General features: G+C 51.0%; 1 protein-coding gene across 3 annotated transcripts in view; it reads left to right on the top strand.

Moving 5' to 3' along the window:
- EPHB2 (EPH receptor B2) overlaps window positions 1–1,252 on the top strand; it is an 82,990-nt gene extending 81,738 nt beyond the window's left edge. For all 3 annotated transcript variants that reach the window (XM_056508321.1, XM_056508323.1, XM_056508322.1), the window contains exon 16: window positions 1–1,252. In XM_056508321.1, coding sequence (XP_056364296.1) covers window positions 1–91 — 91 coding nt within the window. In that variant the 3' untranslated portion in view covers window positions 92–1,252.
- Window positions 1,253–13,111: the final 11,859 nt, after the last annotated feature.

The raw sequence follows: 13,111 nt of genomic DNA, 5'->3' as shown, positions 1-13,111 counted from the left end.
GGTCACTTTAGCAGGACACCAGAAGAAAATCCTGAACAGTATCCAGGTGATGAGAGCACAGATGAACCAAATCCAGTCTGTGGAGGTTTGAGAGCTGCCTGTCCTCCCACTCCTCCTCCTTGAGGCCCTGCTCCCCTTTGCCCCTGTGTGTCCAAGCTCCAGGTCCTGAGTGTTCTGCACAGACTGGAAGCTGCTCTGAGGATCACAGCAGCAGGAGGGAACACCCTGTCCTCAGCAATGAGAAGTCACCAAGAGCTTCTGGAATTTAAGCAATGGAAAAAGGGAACAAAAAAAAAAAAAAAAAAAAAAAAAAAAAAAGACAACTATTTTGAAAAAAAAAAAACCAACAAAACGAGCAAACTGCAAAATATTTTTAAATAATAATAAAGCAATTGCATTCTTGAAAAGGGCTCCAAGACCAATGGGAGTCTCCAAAGGAAGAGAAAAAGCAGCTTCATGTTTCCTCTTGCACAAGGCTGCTGCAGCTGGACCAGGCACCTCTGGAGCAGTGGGACTTCTCCAGGAAGAGGAATGCAAGGAGAGGCCAGGAGAAGCACATCTCTTCCTGCCATGGGCTCTGGGGGTGAGAGAGCCCTGGAGCTGATCAGGGGGAGAGCTGAAGCTTTTGGTGCTGTGGAACCAAGTGCATCTCACAAACTGATGGACTTCTTCACAAGCTGAAGACTTTTTTTTTTAAAAAAAAAAACAAAAACACGCAACAAATAAAACTAAGACTAGAGGAGGCTGTTTCCAACAAATGAGAAGGAATCTGTAATGCCTGGGGGGGGTGGGGATGGGGAGAACCAATCCTTTTTCCATCTCTTCTTTTCTCTTGCCATGGAACAGTTTTGTGAGTGACAGTTTCCTAAGGGTCCGTCCACCCTCCAGTGGCATCGTGTCTCACACATATCATTGCTCCAGACTTTTAGTGCTGTCCTTTCTAGATGCCAATGATCTTTTCCCAGAAGACTTCCCAAGTACAGTATGTAGTAGTTTTTGATTACAAATGCTGACGTGTACCTTTATTTTTCCCTTGTCATTGTTGGGAGATTTGTCCTTTTTTTACCTTGTTTTGTTAACACCAGTTGGTGAGTTTGGGGTTGGAAGTTTTCAGTTGGTTGAGGGTTTGGGGTTTTTTTTTTTTAATGAAAAAGAAATGACATCTCCAAGCATCATATCATCCCTTCCCTGTGGAAGGAAAAAATTGCAGCTTATTGATCACATGACAGGAGAAAAAGGTTTTTTATATGCACATTTCCTCCCGTTTGCTTATTTGTTCTTTCCAGTTGGTCGTGGCACCACAGATGTTTGTGGCTGTTGGGGTTCCAGGTGTTTGCCAAGGGGAAAAAAAAAACAGCTCAGCTTGGGGGTGAGCAGCATCACAGGGGGCTGGGAGGGAAAGTGGAGAGTGTTTGGGTTTTGTGAGGGATGGTGACTCCCCAGTGGCTTCAGAGCCCTCTGGAAATGTCTGGCTGCTGAGGAAGGGTTGGATTGGTGCAGGGAAGGGAAGGGAAAGCCCAGGCCTGTCAGAGGAGCTCGTGGCACAGCATTTTGGGGTGGGGATGGTCCCTGCAGGTGCCAGCTGTGCCTTGGGGCCCTGTCACTTTGTGGCTGATGCAGCTTCAGGCTCAGTCCCCCACATCAAAGAGAACCTGGGACAGCAAGCTCCAATCCCAGCTCTCCAGAATGCTGTGGTTGAAGCTGAATGACCAATAATGGGTTTATAAATAACTGAGAACAGTTTTTTTGCTTGCTGACCAGGTCTTTGAGCACAGGGAGGTGCAGGTGTTGTCCCTGCAAGGCTCACACCCTCTGCAGTGCTCCTCATGTGGCATTTCCCCACCCTGCTGCTGGCCAAGCCCCTGTCTGCCACTGCCACACCATTCCTGGCCTCTCCTGGTTTTGGCAGCCAGGGCTGTGGAAGGCACGTTCACTGGGAGCTGCTGGCTGCATTTTCCAGGAGCTGAATCCAAGAGGAAAATGTCTGCTGTGGATGAAAGTCCCAAGCTGTCTAGACCTCTGTGGCCAGACATCATCTCCCCAGACTGCTTGTAAAATATGAGGCCATTTATTAAATACTTCTAGCATTTTCTACTGCCAGACCAGATCCAACAGCAAAGCCCTTGTGAGTGGCATCAGAGCTCAAGCAAGAGTTCTCTCCTGAGCTCTTGCCCTGTGCCAGGGTTTGTGCTCCAGCAGCAGGAGCTCTCAGTGAAGGAATTGTCCCCCAGCCCCTGCTCATCCAAACTCCCCAGAGCAGTGTTGTGTTGGGTTTGCAGCTCTGTGTGTGCTGAGCTCAGTGAGCCCCAGCACCTCCCTGCATGGCTGGCAGGTGGCACAGGGCTGTGCAGCCTAATCCAGCCTGGTGCAGCCTGTGAATCCAAAGGGATGCCTTTGGAATAGCCTTGGGATGCCTTTGCATCCAAAAAGTGCTCACCCCTGGTCAGGTGATGTCTCAGCTTTGAAAGGACAGAGACCACTGGGGTTGACTGAACCCCAGGAGGTGTTGCAGAGGGCACTCAGGGGCAGGAGCTGCAGGGGAGCTGTGGGAGCCTCTCCTGGTGTCTGTCCCACACTGTGGGTGCTGTGCTGTGACAAGGAGCCATTGTCACTGTCACACAGGGGCAGCAGGAGCTGCAGGTGAGCTGTGGCAGCCTCTCCTGGTGTCTGTCCCACCCTGTGGGTGCTGTGCTGTGACAGGGAGCCGTTGTCACTGTGTCCCACAGGCACAGGATGTGCCAGGGCCCAGCCACAGCCAGCACTGACCTCAGAGCTCTGCCACGAGAACTCTTCCTACAAAACTCACCAGCACATTCCCATGGGGCAGCCATGTGGAAGGAGCACATGATGCCCCTCACTTGTCCTCCCCAGACAATTCCTGACTGTTCTCTGCCACCCCCTGCATCCCTGCAGGCACTCAGGAGCAGCACTGCCCTGCAGCATCCCTCCAGAGCCACCCAGGGCACTTCAGGTCTTCTTCATTTGGAGAATTTTTGTCTCAATGCACTGAATGTTCCCCCTGGCTGCTTCAGACACATCTACCTGCCAGACCCAGCCCACTGTGAAGGACAGGTGCCAGTGCCACAGCCCCCAGCTGCAGGACAGAGAAAGCACATCCTTGTCTTCTTCTGACCAAAAATCCCATGGTGGTGGTGCTGAAAGCAACACCCTCCCATCTGTTTGTACCAGACATGGCTGTGACATCTGTGGTTGGCTGTGTAGGACTAAAATAGACATGGTCCAGAAAACACTGCAGCTTTCTGCATCCCTCAGCTTTCCTGGGAGCACAGAGTTCCTGTCAAGTGCTTTGCTTGGAGATGCCTCTGGCACACGCTGCAGAGTGAGGGCAGAGGCACTGGAGTGACAATAACATATTTCTGTCATGGGTCTGCAGTGTGCTGCTACGGAATGGGAGTCTGGTGGAAAATTCCAAGGGGGAAAGGGGGAAAGGCACTTGCTAACATTGACACTGTGAAATGCTGTTGTGCATGTGCATGTGTGCATGTGTGGGTACTTAACAGAAATCACCACGGGGAGATTCTCAGGCAGCTTGCTGCAATTTTCACATTTCCCCTCTACCTTTTGAGCTACCTCCCAGCCCTTCCCTTCTCCCCTTCTCCTGCTGAGGGTCAGCCTGTGGATGGCATCCCATGGGAATGCTGAGCAGGTTGGGCATGATGAGTTCAAATCCTGCACAGCATCACAGGGTAGAGCAGAGGAAGCAAAGCATGTGTGGGCAGTAAAAAGCTGAAATCTGTTTTGTGGGTCATCTGGAGCTGTTGTCACCAGCCCATTTGCTGGAATTGCAGCCCAGGGGTGTGAAGGGAAACCAAAGCTGTCAGACCCAGCAGAACCATGAGGCATCACTTGTCCTGGTGGCTGTGAGGGTGCAGAACAGGGCACTGGGAGCTGCACACCCCCTGAAGGATCTGCTCTCCTCTCTGGCAAACCCTGAGCTGCCTTTCCTGGATCAGTGGGGATTTGTGCTTTCCAGCAGCTGAGAGGCTGCTCCTCTCCATGCTCCTTCCAAGGGCAGCAGTTCCTGCCTGGGGTTTCTGTGTGCTCAGGTGAACGTGGCTGCCCCAGGGCTGCCCTGCCCTGCAGGGTTCCTCTGGTGCTGTAATCCCAGTGGGGACTGGGACCATCCCAGTGGGGACTGGGACCATGCCAGGGCTCCTCTGCAGGGTCAGCCCTGCACGGTGCCAGGGTGGGGCAGAGCATGGCAGGGCTGCAGGACCTGGGGCTCAGCAGAGCTTCATCCTTGGGGCTCTGCCTGCAGGACTGGCCACACAGGGACTGCTGGCTGCTGTCAGCCTCCCTCTGCCCTGCCAGGACCTGCTCCCTCTGCCCAGCCAGGACCTGCTCCCTCTGCCCTGCCAGGACCTGCTCCCTCTGCCCTGCCAGGACCTGCTCCCTTCCCTAGAGCAGCTCCTGCTGCCCTGGGCTGGGCTGGGCTGGGCTGGTCTGAGCTGAGCTGGGCTGGGCTGGGCTGGGCTGGGCTGGGCTGGGCTGGGCTGAGCTGGGCTGGGCTGAGCTGGGCTGAGCTGAGCTGAGCTGGGCTGGGCTGACCTGAGCTGGGCTGGGCTGGGCTGGGCTGGTCTGAGCTGAACTGGGCTGAGCTGGGCTGGGTTGGGCTGGGCTGAGCTGAGCTGAGCTGAGCTGAGCTGAGGTACCTTCAGCATCCAGGGCTTTCCCCACTCTCCCTGGAGCTGTTGCTGCAGTTTGGGTTTCAGGAAAGGTTCTTTCCCAGGATCATCCCCCAGGCTCTTCTGCAGACAGAACCTCTTGGAGGCTTTGAGCAGCTTTGAGCTTTGCCAGGCTGATTTATCTGAATCCTGGAGCCAGGGCTTGAACTCTGCTGCATTGTTAACAGTTGGAGCCTCTGATGATGCAATAAATCTGGGGCTGCCTTGCACGTACAAACCCAGAGTGCTGGAAGTGTCTCTGCTGTCTGCTTTGGTTTAGTGGAGTTTATGGTTTTTCTGTAAATCATCTTTCCTGCATGTCTGACTCGAGGCTGATTTCATGTAGGTCTTTTTCCATCCTCAAAAATGTTACACATTTGCAAGTTCTTCACATGCAGGATTTGACTTTTTTCAATCCGCAGTCACGTTTTTGGCCTTTTTTATTTGAACTTGTTCAGGATGTCTTTGCTTCTTGTAATTCTTTGCCCTTCCCAAACACAGGACAAAACCTTGGCCTGTGTTTGCTTTCTTCTGAGTTCCAGTCTTCCACTGCTCTCCTAGAAAACTCCCTGCACTCTCCAAATATTTCCTGGAATTTACCTCCCTGTGTGTTAACTCCTGCCAACTCCACTAACAAATGTTATTTGCAGGAATTTGGGACTGGAAGCAAGAAGTCCTCTCTCCCCACAAATCTTTTCCTGAATCTGCATTCCTGCTGTCTTAAAACTTATTCAGCACTATCTCTCCCTTTTTTTCTCCTTTTTAAATTCAGCAGGAAACTCCTGTGTGAGCTGTGCAGGAGTGTCCCCTGGCTGATTCCCCTGGGGCATCCCAGTGCCCCCACGGCCATCCCTGCACACAAACCCCAGCTCAGCCTCATTTTTTATCAGTAACCCAGTTTGCCTTCATGAAAAAAACCCAACTTGGTTGATCCATTTCCAGCTCTTTTGTTGCAGTAAACTACAGGAATTTTTCCCTTGCCTCAACTGTAGCTTCTACCTCTGGGGTCATCCTGGAGCTCTTCACAGGTGTCATGCCATGTCCTTTGCTTATTCCAGCTGAGTCTGGGAGGGAAGGAATGAATTTTGTCTTTAAGAGCCAAACAGCTGTGTTAGGAAAAACTAATGGAAGGAGTTCAAGGAGAAGTCCTGTCCATGGCAGGGAGTTGGAACAAGATGATCTTTAAGGTCCTTTCCAACCCAATCCATCCCATGAGTACTGGGGAGAGTGAGGATGAACTGGCAGCCAGATTCTTTTTTTCCTCAAATTGCCTTTGGTCTGCACTTCCAGGTTGAGTGGGCTGGGTTGGGAGATGGAGGTTGGTAAAATCACCAGTCTGGGACAGATGGTGTGGCAAACCCACAGCCTGGCTTGGCCTTTGCTGCTGGAGAATAAATCTCTGATTGCTCTCAAATATTGGCATTCAGGAGCCTTCACACAAGGTCATGAGCCAGTGAATTTTTGATGTGCTGGCTCTGCAAATGCTGGAGATGCTTTTGTTCTCCTCCACTCAAAAGGGATACACAGAAATGAAGAAATTAATATATAGATAAGTCCAGCCAGATCAGGGCTTCTCTAAGAGCCAGAAGTCTGTGGGAGGTATAAAAGATAAATAGATTTTGATTCTTGGCTCTGGCAGAGGTAAACCACAATGATAAAAAATTCATTTTCATGCCCTTAAATCGAGAAATACGTGAGGAAGGTGAGAAAGCAGCAGTCACTGCTCCTGACAGCAGGGGAAGCAGGAACAGAATATTCCAGTGATTAAAGGGTGGAACATGGATACCCAGCACTGGTTGGATTGATAGGAAAAGGAGAAATGACTTTTAGCTAAAGAAGGATGAGTTTAGATTGGATTTGAGGAAGGAATTCTCCCCTGTGAGGGTGGGGAGGCTCCAGCACAGGTCCCAGAGCAGCTGTGGCTGCCCCTGGATCCCTGGCAGTGCCCAAGGCCAGGCTGGGCAGGGCTTGGAACAACCTGGGACAGTGGAAGGGAGGTGGGATGGGATGGGTTTAAGGTTCTTTCCAACCCAAACCATTCTGGGATTGAAAAGGTGAATGGACAAACTTTTAAAAGAATAATTTCCTTGACACAAAAATCCCTCTTCCAGTTTTTCTGGGTCACAGGTGCCTGGGGGCACAGGGTGTGTAACAGGATTCCTGCAGAAATTCTTGGGACTGGCACATTCCACATCTCTTAAAAGCCCAAAGACCCCATCAGGCATCATTGATTTCCCATTTTCACTCTTTCTGGGGAAGGATTTCGGTGTGGAGCCAGAGGGTTTCCCGTGCCAGAGGAAACCACTGGCTTCCTCCTCCCAAATTCTTGTGTATCCCAAGGCATCCCTGGGGCTCAGAGCTGCAGTGGGGCATCAGTGCCTCAAACAGCTGGAAAAGCACAAAAAGGGAGTGCAGAGTTTGGTTTTGAGTGCTGGCCCAGCTGTGAGTTTGTTCTTTCTGTCCTGGGGACAGCTCAGGCAATAAAACCCTTTGTTGCTTGGTCTGCCTTGGTGGCACAAGTGAAAAGCTCTTTGACATGGGCTGGGATTTTTGTCCCTCTGCAGGAATGTGGGGCAGGGTCAGGCTGGAGCTGGAGATTTGTGCATTCCTGGTCCCTGATTTGAGACCCTTGGGAGCTGCAGGGACCAGGGAAGGGACAGGTTTGGTGCACTTGTGCTTCTTGCTTGGCCCAGGCTGGGCTCTGACCTCCAGGAGGAGCTGATGGGTTTATCAGCTCTCTGATGGTTCTTTTTTTTCCTCTGAAAATCCCAGCCTCTGTGTCTAGGATCCCAGGAGCACTGGGATCATAGGAAAATCCCAGCTTTTAGTGAGGCAGCCAAGGTTCAGGGCTCTGGGTTTTGTGTTGGCCAGTGACCACTGTGTGTCCTAGAGCCCAGCCAGGCTTTCCACAGGGAAAATACAGAGAAATAAAGTTCAGATTGCAGGAGTTCCCAAAATCCTCCATGATTCTGGAGCCAGGATTTGCTCAGGGTGTGGTTGGTCTCTCAGGTCTGTAGAAACCATCCTGACCATCCATCCTCCCAGAGTTTTCTTTCAAGCTGTTCAAAGGTGGAGGCAAGTGAACCAGCCTGGCTCCCCTGCCCAGGATCAGCCATGGGCAGAGGGGCAGAGCAGTGTGGCCATCCCTGTCCCCCCTGAGCTGTGAAAAGCCTGGTTTGAGCAGGGCAGGAGGAAAAGCCTCCCTGGAGGGGAGGGAGCTGCAGGCTGAGCAGGAGCTGCAGGTCAGAGGTGCCCTGATGAGGAGAGTCCCTGGTGCATCCTCCAGCATCACCCAGCCCTGGCTGTGCTGCTCCCCTCTCCAGGGTGTCCTGCACATCCCCTGCCACCCTGCTGGGGCATCAGAGCTGGGGACTTGCATCTGCTGCTTCTCTGTGCATCCACAGCCCCTGCACTGGGGATTTCTGCTGGGTGCCCTCCTCCAGGGGCTTCTCCACACTCTTTTCTTTGTCACTGCTTGCCCTCCACCTTCAGCTCTGCCTCTCTCTGGTTTCTTCAGTTTGGATTCCCTTCCTTGGAGCTGCCTCAGCTCATCTCTGCAGGGAACCTCTGCTTAGCTCTTCCATGAAAAAATCCTCCTTTTCCTCCCTTTTTTTCTAGAAACATCCCCCTCACATCACAGATCTTCCTGGATAAAGCAGTAAAAAGCTGGTTCAAAGCAGGTCTGGTGTGTCCAGATCCCTGGTCAATGTTTCCCTGGGAAAAGAGTCCAGCCCTGCCCCTGGCCACGGGTAAGGAGCAGATCCATCAGAGTTAGAACAAGATTTGTGTTCCCAGCTTTGCTTTGGAAAGGCTTTGCTGACCTTGTGTTTGCACTGATGTGAACTCAGTCCACCCAGGGAGCTTTGAGACCCTGGTGTAAGTCTGGGGAGCCTGGGGATGTTCCAGCCCCTGAGGTGTCACAGATCTTGCTGGATAAATGAGCCTGGTGCTTCCAAGCACATCCCAAACAATGGCATGGCCCTTCCCACTTCCCTGAGCCACGGTCTGAGAGCACTGGGGAGCAGGAAACAGGAATTTGGGAGCTCAGAGAGCCCCTGGGGAGCAAAAACAGGAACTTGGGAGCTCAGAGAGCCCCTGGGGAGCAGGACATGGGTGAGTTTGGGAGCTCAGAGATCCCCTCTCAGGATGAGAGGTATCTCACAGGTATCCAAACCCCCTTCCTGTGCCACCCATGGGCTTGTGAGCTGTCCTGCTCTCATTCCAAAAGATTCCTTGGAGGGAAGATCTTTTCCCAGCTGATGCCAAATCCCAAGAAGGTCCCAGAGGGAAGGGAGGGGTGGCAGAGAGGTGGCAGTGAGGGACAGGGGAGGTGTGGCAGGGGATTCTCTTCTCCATCACTGGTTCCTGTGATCTGCTGTGGGGTCCCCCCAGGGTGTGACAGCATCTGGTGGCAGATGTGCCTCCCTGGAGGGTTTGGGGAGGAGCTGCCTGTCTGCCAGAGTCAGAATCCAAGCTGACACCCGTCAGTCAGTCAGGGTGTTGGCACAGTCCCATTCAATGGTGGCTGCATCCTCCTGCAGGGGCAGATGTGGTTCAGCTGGAGCAGTGCTCCTGGAGAAGGTGCAGTTCCCTCTGAAGCTCCAGGGATGATGTGGAAAGGTCTGGCTTTCCTCTGGAATCCAGTGGAAAAGGCTGCTCTGGTGTTCCAAATCTCAGTTTTTATCTGGGTAGGAAAGGCTTGGCTCCTCCCCTGGCTGGAGCATCTCCCAGTGGGATGATGGAATTTTATCAGTCATGCCCTGGGACTTACTGGCCATGAACAGGAGATATCTCCTGGAGGGAGGATGGGCTGTGGGAAGATAAAGATGATTGCCCAGCTGGTTTAAAGATGGCCCATTAGCAGAGGATATCTCCTACAGAAATAAGGGTCACTGCCCCAGCTGGGTTAACAGACAGAATTCACATTTCTGTCACACCAACCCAGCACTGCCACTGGCACAGGGAGGGTTTGCCAGGCTCTGACCTCGAGGTCGTGGCTCTGGAAGGAGCTGGGTGGGGAAATGGGTGAGTCCTTCAGCCACCCAAAAACGAGGGTGCCCAGTCACCTCTGTGTCCTGTCCTCCCCCAGCAGCCCCAGGATCCAGCTGGGCTCCAGGCTGTGCCCAGCCCTGCTCTTCCCACGTGTTGGCCGTGACCCTGAGGACAACAGAACACTTTTCATGACAGTATTTGTATTTTTTTAAATTGTGAATGAGGAGATGGTGTGCAGGTCCTTGTTACACAGGGATGTGTCTTCCATTCAGCCCAGGGCTTCCCTGGCTTTGTCAGATGTCTTTCGATGTTACCGAGAATAAATAAAGAAATAAAGAAATAAATCAGATGTATTTATAAAGGAAACAGAAACCTGCTGCTCCAATGCCTTTGTAGGAGTATTTTTAACAAAACATTTTTTCAAAATAAATGTGAATTGTAAAGTTTGAAGCATTTGCTTGTGGCTTTCCTTTCTAAACACTTTGTCCCAGCTTTTCCCAATAATCCTGCTTGGGTGTAAATATGAAGGTAAAGAAACAAGAGAGACATTGATTACTTAAAAAAGGGAAAACATGCCCAGGACTTGTTTAGTGCCTGGTAAATGACTGCAAGAGAAACAAATATCATTGTTACCCTGCTTAAACCATTTAGTTTGAATAATTAATCCTCAAGTGAAGCAATAAATTATCCACTCTGTCACTAACTTGTTCTCTAGTTAAAATATGCTGTAAATTTATATGTGCATGTGTTTGAGTATTTTAGCTCAGAACTTCAGTGATGATGATTTTCCTTTTCTTCATTATTCATGGAGGTATCAATGCCCAATGGATTGACAAGCAATTGTGAAGAGGAGAAGGAAATTCAAGGCATTTCAGTGTCTAAGCAACCAACCTCCAGCTTGAGCCCCATGTTGGGAGTGAATCCCAGCTGTTTTCATGGGAATCTTGTTCCCTTGACAATCCTGTGTGTGAAAACTTAAAAAAAAAAAAAAAAAAAAAAAAAACCACTAAAAATCACATATGTAAAGGATTATTGTAAATCAATTACAGGATCAAGTCCTATGGTAATGAATTTGATTTTATTTTAATTACTAACCACAAATTCTTCTCTGCAGTGATCTTTCAACCCTAGAAGAGTCCCCACCAAGAGAACAAGGTGTAGCTCAGATGATTGATATAAATAATGCAGAGAACAGTCTGCACAGACCATTGGCTGTCATACTCCAACATTCAGCTGCAATAAAGACTTTGACTCATAAGAAGAGAACATCAATAATTTAGCTCAGAGCCACGGATCTGTGTGTCTGGTTCTGTCACCTCCCACTTCTTTTCCAAAGGAAAAAGGAATTTCTGCGTGGATCTGTCAGGAGGAGCTTGGGTTTGATGTTTCTGAGATAATATTTCTGCAGTCATGAGGCTCTTGTGTACTTGGAGGCAGGGCAGAGGAGCTGGGGGATCCTGCTGGATCTTGGAATCCTCCAGCTCTGATCTCTGCTCAGGACCAGCCCCGAATCAGCAGGAAAGGTGGATGGGGAGCCTTGGAGGGGAACCAGCTCCAGCCCTCCTGGCACCACACAGCTCTGTTGTTCCTTTTTCCTTTTCCATGGTGTCCTGGAAATACCTGAAGGGTCTGGGGAGGGAGGGAGCCTCATTTCCTGCAGGGACAGCTCTTCCCAAGAGCCCGGGGTGAGCAGCAAGGGGTGCAAGTGACAGGAGCAGAGCTGGGAAAAAGGATCCCTGGGAGGGACCAGGTGGTTCTGAGCTGTAGGGACCCACCTGACACTGACCCCAAACCCACCAGCAGAACAAGCACAGAGGAGGGTCAGGAAGGCAGTAAAGGCATTAATTGCCTTAAATTAAATTAAAGTTCACCTCCCACCCTACTGGCCATTTCAGGGAACAGTGTTGTCTTTATCTGGGGTAAGACTTGATCTCTGTTGGAAACTTATTGAACAGATGATGGGGTCAGGGTTGTTGCCTGGGAACAGAGACTGGACAGAGCAAAAGGAATAAAATAGAATAAAACAGGAATTTATTGAAAGGATCTACCTTGGGCAGTGCAAGAGCCCAGCCAGGGCTACACCCAAATCAAATCCAGGATGGATCCCAGTCAGGAGTTTTTACACTTTTAAAAGTTTTGGTTCATCTCCATATTGGGGTCAATTGTCCAACCACAGCCCCAGGCTATGAAGTCTCAGCCCCTGCCTTTCCCCTTCCTTTAGCTGTTTCTGCTTTTTGGATTGCAGTTGTCCTTGATTCTCTGGCTAGGAAGGAATTGTTTTGTCACTACCCAGTGAACAGACCTCACTATGAAGTTTCAGAGTTACACACTAAGCAGCAGAGATTCTGAAAAACACAAAAGCCAAAACCCCAGGAGTCAGGATCAGCTCCCAAGGACTTCTCTGGGCACACCTGAAATGCTTCCCAAGGAAGGCACACGTTCTGCCAGGTTGGCTGGGGCAGGCAGCTCCTCCTGCTGCACCAGGAGCCCTCTCAGTCCCCACTTCTCCTCCCAGCCCTGTGGGAGACCAGGGCACTTCTCTCCCCAGTGCTGGACACCCTCCTCCCCCTGCACCGAGTGCAGAAAGAACCTGCAAACAACCCAGGGAGGTTCCTGAGCCCAGAACCACTGACAAACCTGAGAGAGGGGACACTTGGCAGGATATTCCGGAGGTGGAGCCCTTGCACTCAAACCTGGTGATAAAACAGAGCAATGGGTCCCTCATGCAGCTACAGGCAAAAGATCTGGCACAGAGATCAAGGAGTGTTTGGACAAAGCTCTTGGGCACAGGGTGGGATCAGGAGTTGGGAAGGATCAGGAGTTGGGCTCTGTGATCCCTGTGGGTCCATCCCAGCTCTGATCCATGGTTCTCTGACCAGGAAGGGGTTCTGTGAAGGTTCTGTGACACTGGGGAGGGGATTTGCTGCTGTCCCCATGTGAAACTGGTCTTGCCTGGGCTGTTTCCAGATTGCTTCCCTGCTCTCAGAGCGAGCCATTAAACAGGAATCTCAGCTGGATGTGTCTAATATGAAAACTTAGACTTCCCAGGCTGTAAGCTTTTCCTTTCCTGCTCCAGAGAGGGAAGGTGACAGCACAGAGCTGTTCTGGCCCTGCCATCCATTCCCTCAGTGACTGCTCTGCTTTGAAAACCAGCTGGTGCCAACAGCAGCCCCACATCCCCCCCAGGCTCACCCACCACACCCCAGGAAGACACAGCAGTGAGTGCTGAGTAGTTGAGAATCCCCTCCCATCACACGGATGCAAGTCAGGCAGGACTCAGTGGGAATCGGTGGAAAAACACTGAGAGGAAACTGCTGTGTAATCAGAACCTATCCTGGGAGTGCAGAGCTGCAATTTCCACAAGTTACAGAGAACTGAAGAGTGAATTGGAGCAGATCCAGATCTAGTCTCAGCAACCCCTGCTTGAGACCCCC

The sequence above is a fragment of the Oenanthe melanoleuca genome, chromosome 21 (assembly GCF_029582105.1).
Source record: "Oenanthe melanoleuca isolate GR-GAL-2019-014 chromosome 21, OMel1.0, whole genome shotgun sequence".
NCBI classification, from domain to species: Eukaryota; Metazoa; Chordata; class Aves; order Passeriformes; family Muscicapidae; genus Oenanthe; species Oenanthe melanoleuca.
This window is presented reverse-complemented; position numbering and strand designations above follow the sequence as displayed.